Source organism: Cheilinus undulatus, linkage group 6 (assembly GCF_018320785.1).
Source record: "Cheilinus undulatus linkage group 6, ASM1832078v1, whole genome shotgun sequence".
NCBI classification, from domain to species: Eukaryota; Metazoa; Chordata; class Actinopteri; order Labriformes; family Labridae; genus Cheilinus; species Cheilinus undulatus.
In genome coordinates, this window is record NC_054870.1 from 30,438,810 (window position 1) to 30,458,324 (window position 19,515).

The window sequence follows — 19,515 nt, forward strand, 5'->3', positions numbered from 1 at the left end:
AAATAGATTTCGGACTGCCGCACAATTGCACCAACTGAATTGGTTATACCACTACAAGTCCCAGCATTCATTGTCACACCGTAGTTGCGTTCCTGAAATGTGTCCGTTGTAATTTTATGGCCGAAACTCAAAAGCCGTTTTTTGTTTAAAATGCTTCGACTCGTATTTAGTTGTCAATATTTACACGTTTTATTCTAAGCATTAATTTTGATATTTTCTATATTTAGTTTGGACGGTGAAAATTGCTTCATAAAAATGTGGAACTATGCTTTGCTACATGGTTTTAATGGTCGGGTGAAATTCCCAGACGGAGCTAAACAGTGGCAGATGGCGTGAGAGCAACGTACAGACTATACTAGAAGTATTTTCTTGCCAAAGGTACTGTTTGGACTTTATTAACACATTTTCTCATAGTTACAAGAAGACAGTATGAGGCTGTCAGCCATGTTCAGAAAGATTGTCTTCAATATACTCTTACATTGTCTGCCGGCAAATTGAGGTCTTGAGTAGTGTATCATGCTTTCTCCCCATGGGATATCTGTTTGCATCAGTTTGACCTGCTGTCTGTTTTCAGATCTCTAACATCTTACAATGGACGAGCTGCGGAGGAAAGTGATTCAGGAGGACACGGTTATGTACAAACTTTTCTCGATCAAGCCAGCAGCATCATCTTCACAGCAGACTGAGGAGCATCTGTCACGTCTTGTAGAGGAGATTTTGGCTAAGGTTGCTCCCCTTTTGGTACAGTACATCTGGCACCATCAGCCCTTCAACCTCAGATATCATCCTGAGAAAGGTATAGTGCTTCAGTTCCTTATTGATCCAGTGGTTCTAAGTTTGGCTGTGCTTTAACATACGAGCATTTGTATTGGCAGATAATGTTCCTGCTTACATTGGAGGTAGTGCTCAGTTTGGAGACAATGTGGAGGACGAGTGGTTTATTGTTTACATACTACAGCAGATCACACGGACCTTTCCGCATCTCACTGCTAGGTGAGCTTAAGTTTGTATCTAAAAAAACTGGATAAGTGAAAGTGATTATATTGCTCAATTAGAGTTGCAAAACATATGAATTGTTTGTTAGGCTCTGTTTCTGACTTTCTCCTCACATTTTTATGTGAAGTGTTCAGGATAATGATGGGGAGTTTCTTCTGATTGAAGCAGCAGACTATCTTCCAAAGTGGTTGAATCCTGACACCAGTGAAAACAGGGTGAGTTATCAACATGAAATATCAGATCTGATGTCTTTCTTCATAGTTGTAATTTTGTTCTAGTATTTTTTTTTTTTTTTGTGGACTACAGTATACCTGTTTTTTCTGATTGGTTTATCCCTGTATTTAGTTTATCTTTAGTTTATTATTAATCTGTCAAAGGACAGCATGCCATGGTATTGATCATTTAGTCAAAGTAAATAAAAATGGTTGCACTAGATTTAGTGAATTGCTAATTTCCATCTGTAGTCCCATATAGAACTGAAACAAGACCTACATAGAACCTCAACATGGCAAGGACAATACATCTGTGAAGACGAAGTGCATACAATACCTTGTTGAAAATCAAAGAAAACAGTTAACAGACCCTACTCCATGTGAATTGTCTGAAAATAAAAAAAATATATATATCCAAAAAAAAAAGCAAAAAATAAAATTTTAAGTTGCTTGGTACCAATTGCTAAAGCCTAACACAATAGCAACGTAGAACCATTAAAAAAACACTACATGATTTAAGTTGATTAAAATTATTTTTTTTAATTTGACTTACTGCCAACCTAATTCCCAAAGTGTACGATGCATGTGCTGACTGAAATTCTACCTTGGTAGGTGATTTGATTCAGCTGTAAAACTGAACCAGACAAAGAAAATCCAGCAATGTTTAAAGAGGTCAGTCAATATTTCTGGGTCAGTGCCCATACAGAATATTAATAGTGAATAAGATTGATAAGCAATATTTTATCGTTATACACTTAATGTAAACAAGAGACATTAGTTAAAGTTTTTAGACATGAACTCACAATATTTAATGGGTTGTGGACAGATCAACTAAAAGCCAGCTAATAACAGTTGCACAGGCTTTGAATCTGTGGTGTAGGCTTCTCCAGTTGAGAAACCCTTGATTCCAAAGCTAGAAATAAACTACTTTTTTTTTTGCATTATCAGTAAAGAAGGACAAAGAAAAACTAAACATTTTGCACGTCAGGCAGATGTGAGCTGGGAAGGTAGAGGCAGATAACAAGCCATAGCAAGATAATCTAACTGCTAAGCTTAAATCTACTGCAGTTAAAGAGAACAGGATTTAAGATGATCAGACACTGAAGACTGGATGATAACTTCAAAACTTCAGCAATCAAATAACAGCACTGACCAAAAAGAGAGCAAAATGAACAACCCATCACTAGCTTTATTAACATGAGAAACAGCAGCGACAACAAGACAAAAGCGCCAGGAAAACAGGAAGTAATGTAATACAATCATTGTTCCAGGCTTCTGCGATGATTGGCTATTAATCGTCAACCGCTAGTTTACATGCCATTTAAGATTTTGATTTATTTGTAAATTTAACTAATAATTATGCTGCCCTGGAATTAGATAGTGGTTGCTGTAAATGAATTTGGTGTCCTTTAACCTTTTGATATAGTTTTGAGTTATTGGTTAACACTTATGTAAAACCCCCTTGTATTGTCCATAAAAAATTGACTTGTCTCTGTTTGTATCTACATTCTTTATTACTTGAATTGCTCCATTTACTCTCTTTCTGCAGGTCTTCCTCTATAGGGGAGAGTTACATATTCTGCCCTGTCCCTCTAAATCCTGTTCAGTGGGGATCTCAAAAGATGTGGTACCAAGTGTGCCAGAAGCTTTAGCACTTCTCTCCTCTCACCCAGAAGCCTGTCAGGCAAATACCAAGATTTGTTCGGCCCTGAGGAAACGACTAGAAGGGTGAGAAGTGACATGTCATGTCCCAATATCTATCTCAGTGTGCAAATGTTCTGCAGATTCTTTCATATGCATGTATATTTACTTGTCACAAAGGTTACTCTGACTCAGTTCTTTGTATTATATATATATAAAGCGTAGTGTGTTACTCTTTTCTTTTAGGTACCCTGAGAAAATTCAAACCAGCCTCCATCGTGCTCACTGCTTCATTCCTGCAGGTGTCGCAACAGTTTTAGCACAGCGACCAGACCTGGTTGCCCCTGCTGTTTCAGCATTTTACCTGCGTGATCCAGTCGATCTGCAAGCATGTCGAAGCTTTAAGAACTTTCCTCCTGATACACGAGTCCTCACCTCGGTAAACACATAAAAAGAGTCATGGTAATAGCAGCAGTAGGTTGATCTTCCCATTAAATGTTTTAAGTTAAAACTATGGCTCCTATTTCTTCATTCACATCCCCTTAATCACTTCCAGTTTTTTTATTGTCATGCTTTATCTTTTTTTTGAAATTTTAAATGAAAACACTAATGTATAGTTTATCCATCATACAGGTGATGTTCACTCGTTGCCTGTATGCTCAGCTGCAGCAGCAACAATTCACCCCGGACCAGAGGAGTGGCTTCACCCTGCCTCCTCACTCTCATTCGCAGTACAAGGCTCATGAGCTCGGCATGAAGCTGGTGAGCCATTATCTGTTTGATCTCTTTGTTTTCATTGTTTGTTTTTTTTTAAAGAATGGCACCATTTTGTTTAATTACAATTGTTTAGTGTTGTATTTTGGTATAAGTCGAGTATGTGTCTCACTCCTAGGCCCATGGTTTTGAGATCCTGTGCTCCAAGTGCAGGCTGCCGTCTTCAGAGCCTGATTCCCCCATCAGCTGTAACCCTCAGTGGAAAGGCTTCATGGGCAGTCTAAAGAGAAATGGCTACTTTCGGGTAAATCCCACTTTTTCAATGCTTAGACCAAGAAGTACAGAAAACCAGGACTGTTAAACTTAAGAGCCAAATGCATCATATTTCTATCTCTATGAAAGAACATTGAAAGTTTTTCCTATTATTGTTGTCAAATGCAGGATGAACTGGAGGGTTCAGCCCGTTTCAAAGAACTGGTCAAATCTGCTGAAAACTTCTTCAAACAATCTGTCATCTCAAAATCCAGGTGTGTGGCTGTGCATGCATGAGTGCTTATGTTTTTATCTGCCTTTGAAATTCAAGTGCACCTGTCTGAAGGTACCTAATGTATATTGTATATCTTGTCTCAGTGCCTCATCCCCAGGTGAGGAAGTTCTCCAGCTGCTGCACAGCTGCAAGCCATTCGACTTGGAAGAGCTGAGGAAACAAGAGTCAGAGCTCCCCCCAGAGGACAGTGAGTGAAAATCTATCACATACAAATAATAAACCAGCAGAGGAAAATGCTGATTGACCCAGACATGGTGCTTAAAGAATCGGGCAGATAACAAAACAATCAACAAAAAAGGTGCATAAGATGAAGAAGACTGTGAATGTGGGTTCACTGTTGTGAATACAATGACATTTTATCGTTTTAACATGCATTGTCAATGCACTATTACATATTGTGCGAATAAATGGGTAAATAAATATGTAAAACAGGAAATAAAGCATTACAGATGGACTGGGTTAAAGTGTCACAAATAGTCACTTGGGTTCCCCTGATATGTCTGTTAAGAATTACTAGGTAAGAAAATAATTAAAAGGTAGAGTAATGATAGGGATTAAACTGAAAATCTGTGTCACTGTGTAACTCAGCAGTAGCTCATGTAGAAACAATTTAGAATTTGTAACTCTTATTTAAGTGCTTATCCTTTCATCAAGGCACAAGTAGCTATGTGTATCATAATTTCTTTATAAATTTATATCTTTGTACTTATTGCTTTAATCCTTCAACTTTCCCCTTTGTGTACATAGTTTATTTCTTCAGCACTGCCATTTTTTGTACTTTATACATTATTTTGTATTTATAAAATTCAAATTCCTTTATTTCCTTCTACTATTTTTAAGAATATAAAGAATATAGAATATAATATATAATATAATATATAATATAAAGAATATATGAATTTCTTATTCTGATTTTGATCATATTACTAACTTTATATTTGTCCGTTTTCATTTGACCATAGTAGAAATTTGTCATCACTCTTTTTGTCTCTGCCACCTGGAATTTTTAGCTTTTCTGCCAATTTCTTTTGGTCTCTGACCTTTTACATCCTCCATCTCTACCAGTTCTCTCTTTCCACTGTGTACCATAATTGGTTTGTTGCTTTGTCTCTTCAGGTGATAGCTGGCTGGATATCACAGCACAGGATTTGGAGCGCATGATGCAGGAGAAGAGTGGGGGCAGAGCTGATGTTGGCAGCCAGAAGTCCAGCTCTACCACACAAAAGCAGCATGTCCGCAGTGCAGAGGAGGTAGGGAGGAAGAGTTTGGACAGGAGGGAGGAAGAGGAGGAGGCAGGTTACAGCCTGGTAGCTGTCAGTCAGGGGATGAAGAAGTTCCTCAACGCCATGTCATCTCATGAGGGAGCTGAACTGCCCTGGTGAGACTGACACTTGACTGTAAACCTTATGATTTTTCCTGTATAAAATGTAAGATCATAAAATGCTCTTATTGTAGGATTTTAGTTTCTTTGTTTATGCTTTTGTGAAAGTTATAGCCACATATACATGAAGTCATAATAAGGTACAAATTAAAATGGCAGGGCAAAATTTGATGCAGAGGTGGATGTTTCCCACTAGGAGCAGTTCAACCCAGCCCTTTAGTTTTGACCCTGACTCCATGGCAACTGCGCTGGACAGATTACTGGGTAAGTAGCTGTTAGGAAAGATATGCAGCTTCAAAATACTTGCCACATTGTCCTCTGTTCACTTAACCTTTTTTCATAGGTGGCAAAGAAGAAGAAGAGCTTGATTCAGATGATCTCGAAGAAGAAGAGGAAGATGATGATGATGCTGAAGAGGAAGAAGAAACGACAGAAGGGTCCATTGGTCAGGCAGAGTTGAACGGGACAGAGACTCTGGACAGTCTCAAGAGATACATGGACCAAATGGATCAGGAGCTGATGGGCACGAATATTGGACAAAGCTTCAATGCGACAGTAAGATATCTGAGTATCTGCATGTGGCTCTCTGCCCATCCTCTACCTAAAGATATTTTTGGTTCTTAATGAAAAATAAACACTAAACTTGTATATTTGCACGTTAAAGTGTAAACGTGTTTTCCATCCTTTCTGCAGAATCACAGAAAGACAAGCTTCGACAAAAGTTCCACACATCCCTCCACAAAAGGCAATTTGCCAACACTAGAGGGAGTTGAAGACACAGTGGAGGAGTTTCAGCCGCTCGATGTCGATCTCAATCTGGTCACGAACCTGCTGGAGTCCCTCAGCTGCCAGGAGGGACTGGCTGGCCCGGCTTCGAACCTGCTGCAGAGTCTGGGACTACATTTACCACCAAACTCGGACCCCTCATAAAGTACAGGAGGTAGACTTGGTTAACTAGACTCATATTTAACTAGACTCATATTACTATATCATCTGACTTTAAACTAAAATGTGAAATTTACTTTAGAGGTTTTATTCAGAACAAAATGGTTTGCATGATTTCAGTTTTTATCAACAAAAACATTATCTGCACTGTGAAGATGTATTTTCCTACACCAAAAACTAGCTGTAAAAATAAGTGCTTTGTAATTTAAAATTCATATTACACATACAAAAAAAAAACAGGTAAATCACACACATATATGCACAAAATAATCTGAAGCCATTAAAAAAATACAGGTACATTAAACACACCATAATAACATACCATTAATTATTTAAAGATTTCTCAAGACATTTCTCCTGTAGATAGTTTCATATTTGGGATACACAAATTTCACTTTTGTTAATTTCATGTTTTATGGCGGTGTAAAAAAAGACATTTCTCATCATGTTCCAGTGTAGATACAGATTATTCCTCTGTCTGTTTTGTCATGAAACTTAGTCTGCATTAGATTTTTTCAACTTCAATAATGCTGCAAACAGAAGTCTTTTACAGTTACGAACATCTTTGTGTGGCAACATCAGAGCTCTGAGGACCAGTAAAACTGGTGCCATAATGCAGATTTTATAACACAAAAAGTTTTGTGTCTCATCATATCCATGTATATTAAAATCTAAGTGCCAAACTCAGCAGCACGTTGTGTTAGGAGAGATTAAATACATGCTGCTCTGTGTATTTCTGGTGATTTTATTGCACTTAAATTCAGTTGTTTGAAAAGTAATAAATATTTTTGCACAAAAGGTATATGTTGGTGTATTATCAGTTTTTAAATGCATTTTTTTTTTTACATCTTTATGCCAAATCATCAGATTTTTGGACCAAATTAACACTGATGTAGAGAAACAAAGTGTCTTCTATTTTACACAAATATTGCCACATAGATTAATAAAAGAAAATGTAACAATATACAGTGAATATTCTTACATTAAAATTGATTAACCTTCATATCCTGAAAAAAAGTTAGCACAGTTTAACCTTTTTCCTCGTTGCATTCCTTTCTCATCTGACTAACTTCAGCAGTCAGTGTCATTCAAGGGCAATTTCTACAAACGTCTGGTTAAAGATTCATTCAGTCAGCAGTCTGGGCTTAAATATTTTTAGAGCTTTTACTGAAAGCTGAACAGTTTGTGTCCAGAACAAAATAAAATCAACAGCAGTTGTAGAAGAAGTGCTCAGATCACTGAGTTAAGGTAGTGTGTTAGAGGAAGGTGCAGTCTAAGCATCAAAATGTATATATACAGTAGATACTCAAAGCAAAAGTATTCATTATGTAGGAAAATGTTTCTCACAGCATCTTAAAAAATACTTCTTTTCAAATTAAATACTGAATATGTTTTAGAACAAAATTAAATTCAAATTTTAAAAAATCGTTAAAAATACTACCTATATATTTGACACCTGCTGACAACTGACAGCGGACTCCACTGACATGATATTATGAAGTAACTTGCCTCAGATCATGTGAGGAATTTAAACTTGTTTCACAAAGAATAAAAGACTATGACTGGTGGGTATGAAGTACTAAACAGTCAATATTATCTACAAAAGCTGCATGTATGGCTGCACCACCTGCCTCGCTGAGTGGAGCAGTGCAGCAGCGAGCGGTGACACACACATAGCCGATACAGTGACCATGAAGTTGAGCACCATCCCCAGCAAGAGGATAGCGAGCAGGTATCCATGAAAGAGCAAACTGTGCCAGCTGCTTCTACTCAGCACATGCCAGGGGCTGTTAGGGTGAATCAGCCACAGGAGGCCCAGCAGCCAGAACTGGTTCACCAGCTGGGTGTAGTAAATGTCAAAAACAGAGGCTTGGGAATCAGTAGGGAGGCGGCGCTCAGTTTCCGACACTTTCGCCAGCCACGTGAGAGAGAGGCTGTGGAGGAGTAAAGCCAGAGGTGCATACATGTACGCCAGGGGTGCAAAACCTGCTACACTCTGTAAGGCTGCAGAGGAAAAAACAAGAAGTTAATTATGTTCTCAGATAAGGAAGTATAAACTTCATCTTTAAATAACATCTACTGTTTTTTTTTTGTTTTTTTTACCTGTGATGACAAAAGATGTCCCACACAGGAGGGAACTCAGAAGAGAGAAGTGAAGAGGTGGAGAAGGGGCCAGCTTCAGGCAAAAACTGAAGCCCACAGTGACTACAGGGAGCAGAGTTAGAGTGACCGGGAAGAGGCTGACATAGATGCTGCTAGCTTTAGCCCATGTGGCTAGCACAGCATGGATGCTGCTACAGATGGAGGGAACCAAGACCCTCTCACCTAGGGACCTGGAGTAATGGTTCAGAGGCACCAGATTCAGGAGGTGCAAGAGATTTAAGAATACAATGGAGACCAGAACCTGAAATGAAGAGAGTTTGGTATAAAAGCATGTACTGTAAAGCACTGAATTCTTTACAGTAGTACTACTGATGTCAGGTGCTTTCATATTGGTTTGATTCACCTTAAAGGGATATTTCAGTGTTTTTGAAGTTAGGTATTATAAGGTACTTGGCGTTAGTAGAGGTAGCCTCCAGTGATTTCAGAGAGTGTTGCTCCCTCAAACAAGACATTCTTGGGGAAGAAAAAGTATGCGTCCCCTTTCTGATTCCTGATTTTTTGCATGTTTATCACACTTAAATGTTTCAGATCATCTAACCAATTTTTATATCTCACAGAGACAACCCAAGTAAATAGAACACGCAGTTTCTAAATGCTGATTTTATCTATTAAGGGGGGAAAAATCCAAACCTATCTGGCCCTGTGTGAAAAAGTAAACCCTCGTTAAATCATGAGTTAACTGTGATTAACCACAGTTCTTGGAAAGCTGAGTTCAATTTTACTGGCCACACCCAGGCCTGATTACTGACAGATTGGTTAAATCAAGAAATCACTTAAATAGAACCTGACAGACAAAATGAAGTATGCTACAGTCCGGAAAAGGTTACAAAGCCATTTCCAAGGCTTTCGGACTCCACAAACCACAGTCAGAGCCATTATCCACAAATAGAGAAAACTGGGAACAGTGGTGAACCTTCCCAGGAGTGGTCTGCCAACCAAAATGACTCCAAGAGTGCAGAAACGACTCATCCAGGAGGTCACAAAAGAGCCCAGAACAACATCCAAAGAACTGCAGGCTTCACTGGCCTCAGTTAAGGTTAGAGTTCATGACCTCAACCATAAGAAAGACACTGGGCAAAAATGGCGTCATGGGAGAGTTCCAATGCGAAAACCACTGCTGACAAAAAAGAACACAAAGGCTCATCCCACATTTTCCAAGAAGCATCTTGATGATCCCGAAGACTTTTGGAGAAATATTCTGTGGACTGATGAGACAAAAATTGACCTTTTTGGAAGGTGTGCATCCCGTTACACCTGGCGTAAAAACAACACAGCATTTGATAAAAAGATCATCATGCCAACAGTCAAACATGGTGGTGGCAATGTGATGGTCTGGGCCTGCTTTGCTGCTTCAGGACCTGGACCACTTGCTGTGATTGATGGAACAATGAATTCTGCTGTCTACCAGAAAATCCTGAAGGCAGACGTCTGGCCATCAGTTCGTGCCCTCAAGCTCAAGCGCTCTTGGGTTATGCAGCAGGACAACGACCGAAACATACCAGCAATTCCAACTCTGAATTGCTCAAAAGAAAACAAAATTATGTTTTTTGAGTGGCCAAAATTCCTCAACAGTGATGTGAAAGACTCATCACCAGTTATCACAAACACTTGGTTTCAGGTATTGCTGCCAAGGGTGGCACAACTAGTTATTAGATTCAGGTGGGCAATTACGTTTTCACATAGGGCAAGATAGGTTTTGATTTGTTCTCCCCCTCAATAAATAAAATCATTTTTTAGAAACTGCATTTTGTATTTACTTGGGTTGTCTTTGAGAGATACAAAAATTGGTTTGATGATCCAAAATATTTAAGTCTGATAAATATGCAAAAAATCAGGAAGGGGGCAAATATTTTTTCACCGCACTGTAGGCTATACAGTGTAGCAGATGGGTAAAGCTTCACTGTGTAATTTAGTGAGTCCAAGGTAATAATTGGCCAAAAAACAATGTAAGCTCAGCTGTAGGCTATATTCAGTCTTTTATTTTTCACCCAGAAAACCTTTGTGTTTTGCACTATTTTGCAATACAAGCATGGGGTACCAGCTACATGTTCTTCTGCCTCAGTGTATCTTAACAGCTGTTTGTGCCAAACACAGAGGCATCCTGGGTGAAAAATAAAAGGCTTCAAAAAATTTATGAAGTTGCTTACAACTAAACCAGCATTGTTTTTTGGCCAATTTTACATAGAACTAGCTAAATTACACTGTAAAACTGTACCCATCTGCTACACTGTATAGCCTAGCTTACCCAAACGCTACCTGCTTGATGGGCCATCTCTCACTGAAATCACTGGAGGCTAATGACACTACTACTGCCAAATAATTAATATAACCTAGCTTCAAAAATATCCCTTTAATGTTGGTAGTGGTGGAAATGAGCAGCTTTGTTAACATCTTAAATTCAAACAAGATCACAAAATTCCTTAAACTTGTAAACAAACATGTTACTTACAATTTCAAACAATCAAACCATTCATATAGCAACTTTCAGACAATTCAATCACATTTCAAAGATCTGTGCAAGCAAGCTGACAAGAGGTTGACAAAAAGATTATTAAAAAGGATTTATAAACTAATACACACCAATATGAACTCAAGAAACAACAACTTAAAGACAAAGCAATAACTGTGAATTAATACCCAAACAAGAACCTTGAGCTGATTATACATATGCACTTCTAAACATGGCAAAATATTTTAGACCAGTTCTCGCTGAGTTGGTTGTTTGCACCTATCCATCACAAAAAGTGAGGGGGCTTTGTAAAAGGCAATAAAAGTATTTGCCTTTATGTGAATGCTTCCTGTAGCTTAACATATTCACAGTATCAGTAACCAGATAAGAACATACTGTTGAATAGAAAACATAATGACATAATCATGACTAAAGTGAGCACACAAATTTAGGAAACATCCAGGACATGCAAAAACACTATGCTACTACTGTAATTCATATGATACGTGTTAATTCATATGACACATGCAGTGTAAAACTTCACTTTACCCGGCGATAGAACTGGTGCATATCTATCTCCATGACCCCTCCCAGTGTCTCGTAAATCATGGGTGTTTTGACTAAACCGCTTGATGATTTTTTTTACACAGTGTAATTACAAAACAATGAACCAGAAACCCTACATTTTTCATTTAATTTCCCCTACGCCCACAATAAAACTTCACACTCAGAGCCAAGCTGCACTCAAATGTCTGTCATTTGTAAAGCAAGTCCCAGCTTATGACAGGACCATACCTTTTTTTTGTTAACCAACTAAACATGTACAACTGATCAAAATCCCCGAGCCCCGACTGTCTATAAAGACCACACGCTCCGTGCTTCACAGGAAACACTGACAAAGATACAGTAACCAGCAGCCAAGACTTCATTGAATTGGAATGAACATAACTACAGCAATCATTAACAAAATCCTGTAAAAGTTAATTATTAATGATATTTTGCAGATATCTTAAGGAGCCTCTTCTGTTTTACTCTAATACCTTAAAGGAAAACTCTGCAATTGAAGACATATTGACATCAGTGGTACTGTTTAATAATCAATATACTGTCTTAATAGACTGGCATGTAGGCTGCCAATGTTGTGCAGTGTTTCATGGTAGTGAGATCTTACAGTTGCTATGTTCCACTTCCCACATCTGCCTGATTGTTCTCACCATAATTTACATTATAGTGACTCCTTCCTTTCTCTTCTGTTTACTAAAACTACCCTGTTTAAAATTAAAAGGTTCTAAGGAGTAGATTCCATAGGAAACGATGTGGAAAAACATTGCAACTATTTTAAATTTCCTCCCAGATCGCATTGCATAGAAATGGCAGCCTACATGTGAGTCTGTTTTCTTCCATGTGTACGTGTTCTTTGTACAATCTACATATAAAGAGACTAAAGCTAATCTAACAAAGATATATGAGGACAATATGTGATGAAATGCAGGGTGCCTTTAAAAGTAGGAATGCATTTGCTTTCTTATCATTTTCTACATTATGCAAATACAGTATGTGAGTTTCAAGTCACAAATGCCAGCATGGAATTAACACTGTAATGTATAATGTAAGCTGTTGTTATGTGTACTCTTTACTAATATTTGCCAGCAAACTGCACCTCCAGTTTTACTTGATTCATTCACATAAAGGTGTGTATTATCCTTTGGAAGAAACAAAGCCAGGAAGCAAAGGGAACCAACCTGTGCAAAGCAGACAGCCACTGCATAGGGGTAGTGATACTGAGGGAAGAAGATGCTAGCCACAAAGTTTCTGAGTTTATCAGCCAGGCCATATATCACTACCAACAGGCAAAAGACTGGAACCAGATGTTTAAGTGCATGATTAGATGAAAGACTCTTTGTGGCTGAAGAGCACCATCCCTTACTCCATCTCCCTGAACTGCATGCAAAAACAGATATCAATCATGCAATGAAAATGACAGTGAAATACTGTGGGAGAAGCTTTAATACAGTTATGTTTACTACTGAAAAAACAAGATTAGTATTAATAACAAAAGCTTATTTATCCAAATTAGGAACTCAGTTGACATTTTTTCTGAAACATGAAATTGCGTATTTACTGGGAAAAATACTTTGTTTAAGCTAACAGATAAGCTCTTGTCAAAGTCTGGTTTACACACCTGCTGACACCTCACATGCAAATTAGGTGTGGCTATGTAAAATCACCTTTTTTTCCTCATCTGTCTGCTGCAGAAAACAAAACAGAACAAAAATGGTGATCTGTTAAAGCAAGCAGCATTACCTTTTACCTAAAAGACATGCTGTCATTCTGTGTGATTGTTTCTGCTGGGAGTCCTGGGATCTGTTATCTAGAATAAAGAAGAAGAAATAAGCAAGAGTAGCACAAATATATCATTATAACCTGACGCAATCATGACAGACATAATTATCCATTAGCTTTAAGGTATGTTATGTTTTCTTCTTTCTGACTGCTTTTAAGGCACTATCTCAATTTTAACATGTAGGGTATTATTATTACTTGTAGGTGGTCATGTGTTTCTCGTAGTCAAATATTTCATATTCAGGAATGAATGGTAAAAATGTAGGACCTTAAAATTTCATCAGCCCTGTTTATCTAATGGGTGCAAATGAAAAGTCTGGCTGGCTCCCATTGGTGTAGTGTAATGTTTTGGAGTATTTTTTAAAAAATTGTACTTTAATTATCTTCAACCATGGTCTGGCCTGCCTATGGAATTGACTTGATCCATGAAAAACCCAGGGAATGGATGACATGTGGGATCAGTAGCACTGGTGTTAGCATCCTGGCTAACAGTTACATCATTTTTGAGTTGAAAAGTTTGTCACACTATTTTTGGGTTCCCTGTTGAAATAAATTATTTGTGCTTAGTACTAAAGCTACTTTTTAACCCCTTTCACATTTTTTCACCCAGTTTTCACTTGTTGTCACTTTCAACCCATTTTTGAAAGTTTTTTGCCACTTTTATAGATTTGTGATTGATGATTTGCAATTTTTTTGCCCCTCAAAACCATTTTTTGTGGCTTTCCCCCATTTTTTGCCACTTTTGCCCCTTGATTGCTCAGTTTCTGCCACATTTCTGCCTCTTTCACCCTTTATTTGCCCACTGTTCAGCAGTGTTTTCCTTTTAAGACACTTTTTGTCCATTTTTGCTGCTTTTGATCCATCTTTGCCTCTTTTCAAACATTTTTGCCACTTTTTGGCACTTTTAATTCATATTTGCCTCTTTTTGCTGTCAATTACCACTTTTTGCCCTGTTTGCCACTTTTTATTCTATCTTTACCACTTTTCAAACATTTTTACCACCCTTTGACCCATTTTAGCACTTTTATTTTGTTTTTATCTGACCCCCCCAACCCCTAATACATTTTTGCTGCATTTTGCCACTTTTAACCCATCCGTTACCATTTTATTGCCCTTTCTAATCCAATTTTGCAAATTTTCACCCATTTCTTGCCCTTTTTCACAATTATTTTACTATTGCCCATCAAAGTTGTCTCCATTTTTTCTACTTTACTTCACAAAATCATGAAGTTTGCACACATCTTTGCTCAACTATGCAAAGATGAATGAAAAAGTTATATATATATATATATATACAGTATATATATACAGGCGTATGTATATATATGTATACAGTACATATATTAAGGCGCTTTACTATTTTTTCAGGGTTTTTTTGTAAATCAGTAAATTTGAAAATTCATGGATAACAATAACATTTCTATTTTAGTATTAAAAATATCATTTTGGTTGAAGAGCTTTTACATATTGGTGAATTAACCATTGCAGAAACATAAAAAATGATTTTGGTAATTACCAATGCTGTTAATTTAGGGCAGCTGTGGCACAAACCTTACATTGGTTAGGGTTAGGGTGGTTTAATAAATTTGTTGGGTAAACTCTTTCGGTCAGGGAAGGCCAGAAGCTTATCTGAACTTTCTATGACGGTTTTGAAGCATAAATTGTTCTTGAGATAGTAGCATGTGGCATTAGTGCTGGGTGCAAGGATGCAAGTTGTAGTAAGTTATATTATGTTTTAACACTATTATTGTCCATAAAATTTCCATGTCCATAATTTTGATTAAAAATAAAGGACATTTAGCAACAATCATGGAAAATCAAAGAGACTGGCATGCCGTAAATCATCAATCTTGAACCTCTCTTTTTTGGAAAAAGCCTATCCCTTAAACTATAAAAAAATATGGTCGAGAGAAATTACGTCATACATTATGTTAGTCCAACACTTTTACGTTTTATTGTTCAGTAGCCTATCAATGGCGAAATGACCGGACATTATTATCCTGGGTATAGAGGAAGTTATTTTACAATGAAGAACTGTATAAAAATCTCTGAAAAGTCACTCTAGCCAAATTGCATTATTATTGATTTTGCCGTATAATAATATTAAAACTAAGTGGCAAAAAACAGGCATGAAAACGGGTCAGGGGTGGAAAAGTTTTTAAATTTTTGAATATTTCATATTCAAAAGCATCAATCTGATGCATTTTGAGAGAAAAATTAAGCAGAATTACAAGACAGTATGAATGTATAATAAATTATCTATCTTTACATGGTCACATAATGCTATATAAGCAGGGCTGCCCCTGGCCAAAGTGAGGCCCTAAGCAGACTCTGACATAGACTCGACATCGTCACTTACCATAACTCATATAAAATTACCTTAGAATAACTTGGAAATATATTACTACAATAATGAAAAAAAAGTTTTTGCTACAAAGCCCAAGATAGTTACGACATAATTCGTAAAGACATAAAAAAAAGACATAATTCTTAGTTGTAATTAAGTCTTTATCAAGGATAACATACCAAAAACTACCACAGATCTGTGACATTGACCAAAACTAACTTTATCTGAAAGAAAGTCACAAAAATGATTAATACTTTTTATGATCAAATTCCTTGTTGCAATAAAAAGATGAATTTTTTTTATTTCCATCTGTTTTTTTATTTAGAAATAATGGTCATCACTTGGGGTACCTTATTTTCATCATAACATTAATCCTACTTTATTAGCTATCTGCTTGCTCTTGGCCCCCTCATCCCCCCTCACGCACACCCCTGCACATCTCCCCTTCCCTCACAGACAGCAGCTCATACTGTTTGCCTCTTTCTCTCTTTCTCCTCACCGTGTCTCTGCTCCAGTGTTAGCACCAGTAGCCTTTAATTTACTGAAACATCATACGTCTTCATTATTTGTTTTCAGCCAAACAGCTGATTAGCGCGAGGAAGTTCGACGACGTCACTGATCAGAACCAGCGCGGGGACTTTACGGAGTTTTATCATAAATTCACAAACTAAACAATGGTAGAAAATGACGTTTGACAAGAGAGGATGCAGAACAGCAGGTGAAATTCCGTGACAGACATGTTGAGAGTTTTTCTGGGGGGTGGGTGAGGGAGGGGCAGAGCGAGCGCACTGCGAGCCCATAATTGCTCAAGGATGGCACCGATCTCCAAAAAAAGGATATCTTTAGGGTTAATTTACTAAGGTGTGAAGGCCAGGTAAAGTTTATGTGTAGAAAGCGTTATATAACCATACCTTGATCATATTAATCATACACACACCAGTCTGATGTACAGAAAGACGGGGAGTCCGGGAAGAAAAAACGCTCAAAGTGAGGCCCCCCTGAGTGTTGAGGCCCTACGCGCTTTGCGTAGTTTTCGTTTAGGGAGGGGCGGGCCTGTCCACATTCCAAATCGGCGAGGCGTCTTCTTTTCGGTTTCCGAATGCTTTGGTCTGCACGAGCGAAGTGCTTGTACACTTTACAAACCAATCAGGTAGCAGTATTCCCCTACCTTCCCAGAGAAAAAAAACAGTGATGCGAGGCCCTTCGCGCATATATTTCCATGCTCTCGCGCTTGTAGAGTGAATGTTTATATCGAATTCAAGGCTCCCTTCAGGCGCGCGCACATGTTCGCAGTTCGCTGATAATCTCTGGTATACCTCCATGTCCCATCCACCCCCCAGAAAATTTTTCTCATCGGCACTAGCCACGTAGGTCACCTATTTTGGTTTCAAAATGGCGAATTTCGCCGAAAGTTGAGTGATTTTCATGCCTGAAAAAAAGTATTCTTGACTGCATTAAGTAAATATTACAAGAGTAGGCTATTGACATCTGGAAAATGTCAATGTTTAAAGTACGTAAGTTAGCGGTATGACGTTGAAATGTCAGCAAAACTTAAAAAGTAAAAAGTTGCATTAAAATGTATTCTAACAGGCCATTTTTCAGATAGGTGTAGAAAACCGAGAAAAACGGCGAGATAAAAGACCACTTACCAGCTTAAATTCCTCACAGTCCCATTTCATCTCCTAGCTCCATTTACTCGCCCCACTACTTCTATCAATAGTTGAGATTCATAAAGACGTAAGCGGCTGTCTACCAACGTTTCTGTGGCTGCACTGTACTCAATGAGCCGCTCTCTAGTGCAGGTAGCTCATGTGCTTCCTCCCACTTCCCAGGTGGACTTTGCTCCTGCTCTGTTTGTTGTCCTGTAGGCTAATTAAAGAAGCACTCTCATTTGACAGTTGTCTGAGCAAATACTAACATCTGCTGGTCCATAAAGATATCTGTATGCTGACACATTTTATGGCATTTGGTGGAAGATAGCAGCCTTGAAAGAGGAATTTGACCCACTAGGGTAGCTATATATCACTGACCAGAGGTCTTATCTTTATTGTAGTGTGCTCTGCTGATTAATGGTTAATGAGTTTAACTGTTTGATCTCATCTGTGGCACTTGTCTGTGACATTCCTGACAATTCTTCCCTAGTTTTCTGTTCCCAGCCTCGCCTCTGTCTGTATCTCTGTCACTGCATGTAAGCCGAAAGGCATCATGGAGTCCACCAGTCACATGGGGAAAGGTCTGCTTAAGTAAACAGACTCCTAATACTGGGGGTGAAGGTCCTAACACTGACAACTACAAAGAACCAGCATTAGCATCGAGGCCACTGATAGGTCCACAATACTGCAGCATCAGAGAACTGTTTGTCACAGTTCATGCTTACTTTAAAGTGAACCTGCATTAACACAAAAGAGGGTAATGATTGCATGGGCAAACACCATTCATACAGTATGTGATATGTCATGTATATGTGCACACTGACATAGACATGTGCACACAAGGCTGAAGAAGTGTACACATTCCTCTCTGACCGTATGAAGTACACTTCCCTCCAAAAGTATTAGAACGATGAGCCCAATTCCTTTATTTTGCTGTAGACTGAAAACATGTGGGTTTACACAAAAGCTGAATATAAGACAGTGGATCAACATTTAAGCTTTATTTCCAGGTATTTACATCTGGATCAGATACAAAACTTAGGAGATAGCATTGTTTGTAACGGAACACCAAATTTTAGGTGAGCAAAAGTATTGGAACAGAGTGGTTTAAAATAGATTAAAGTGGATGAGACTTAATATTAACTTGCAAATCCTTTTCTTGCAATAACTGCATCAAACCTGTGACCCACTGACATCACTAAACTTTTGCATTCTTCTTTCGTGATGCTTTTCCCGGCTTTCACTGCAGCCTCTTTCGGTTGTCGTTTGTTTTGGGGCTTTACTCCCTTCAGTCTCCTCTGTAGCAGGTAAAATGCATGCTCTATAGAGTTTAGGTCAGGAGATTGACTTGGCTCGTCTAAAACTTTCCTCTTCTTGCCCCCGATGAACTCCTTTGTTGCTATGGCTGTGTTTTGGGTCATTATCTTGCTGCATGATGAAGGATCTTGATTGCATGTGAACAGTAGATTATGATACCTTAACTCCTGCCCTCTTGAGGTTGTTGCTGATGTCACTAACAGTTGCTGATGTTTTCCTTGGTCTGCCTGTTGGACATCTGTTACTGAGTACACCAGAGGTTTCTTTCTTCTTCAGGACATTCCTAATAGTTGTACTGACTATGGCCAATGTTTGTGCAGTGGCTCTGATTGATTTCCCATATTCTCTCAGCTTCACAATTGCTTGTTTTTCACCCATAGACAGCTCTCTGGTTTTCCTGTTGGTTACACCTCTAACTACAAAAGCAGTCTGCACAGGCTAAACCCCAATCTGAAACTGAGTGCAGACATTCAGCGCCATTTATTGAGTGAATAATCAATGTGAAAGGACACACCTAGACAACAAAACACACCTGTCAGTCACATGTTCCAATACTTTTGCTCACATTAAAAATGGCTGGGTTCAAACAAAGAGTGCTATCTTCAAAGTCGTGTATCAGATCCAGATGTAAATACCTGGATATAAAAGCTGAAATGATGATCTATTGTTTCATATTTATCTTTTGATGTCAAACCCAAATATTTTTATTCTACAGCAAAAATTAAGGAATTGGCCTCACCATTCCAGCACTTTTGGAGGGGAGTGTATTCACCAGCTGAAATAAAGTCACCTAGGTGACAACAGGGGG

The 19,515-nt window shown here is 38.2% G+C and overlaps 2 protein-coding genes across 3 annotated transcripts; one reads left to right on the plus strand and one right to left on the minus strand.

The window, feature by feature from the left end:
* The first annotated feature begins 295 nt into the window (after positions 1-295).
* ecd (ecdysoneless homolog (Drosophila)) lies at positions 296-8,414 on the plus strand. Its single transcript, XM_041789750.1, has 14 exons — positions 296-378; positions 575-796; positions 876-993; positions 1,124-1,211; positions 2,758-2,936; positions 3,096-3,288; positions 3,483-3,611; positions 3,742-3,867; positions 4,005-4,090; positions 4,194-4,297; positions 5,227-5,488; positions 5,688-5,755; positions 5,835-6,046; positions 6,185-8,414. The coding sequence occupies exons 2-14, from the start codon at positions 592-594 to the stop codon at positions 6,419-6,421; spliced, it is 2,007 nt and encodes a 668-aa protein (XP_041645684.1). The 5' UTR covers positions 296-378; positions 575-591; the 3' UTR covers positions 6,422-8,414.
* Positions 8,034-17,557, minus strand: si:ch211-248a14.8. Of its 2 annotated transcripts, none has more exons than XM_041789752.1 (5): positions 17,388-17,557; positions 13,360-13,419; positions 12,791-12,989; positions 8,540-8,840; positions 8,034-8,440 (listed from the first exon to the last, which is right to left on the minus strand). In XM_041789752.1, the coding sequence occupies exons 2-5, from the start codon at positions 13,368-13,370 to the stop codon at positions 8,034-8,036; spliced, it is 918 nt and encodes a 305-aa protein (XP_041645686.1). In that variant the 5' UTR covers positions 13,371-13,419; positions 17,388-17,557. The 2 variants fall into 2 exon arrangements, with proteins under 2 accessions (XP_041645686.1, XP_041645685.1); XM_041789751.1 differs by having other exon boundaries at positions 13,353-13,419.
* Between the last annotated feature and the right edge of the window lie 1,958 nt (positions 17,558-19,515).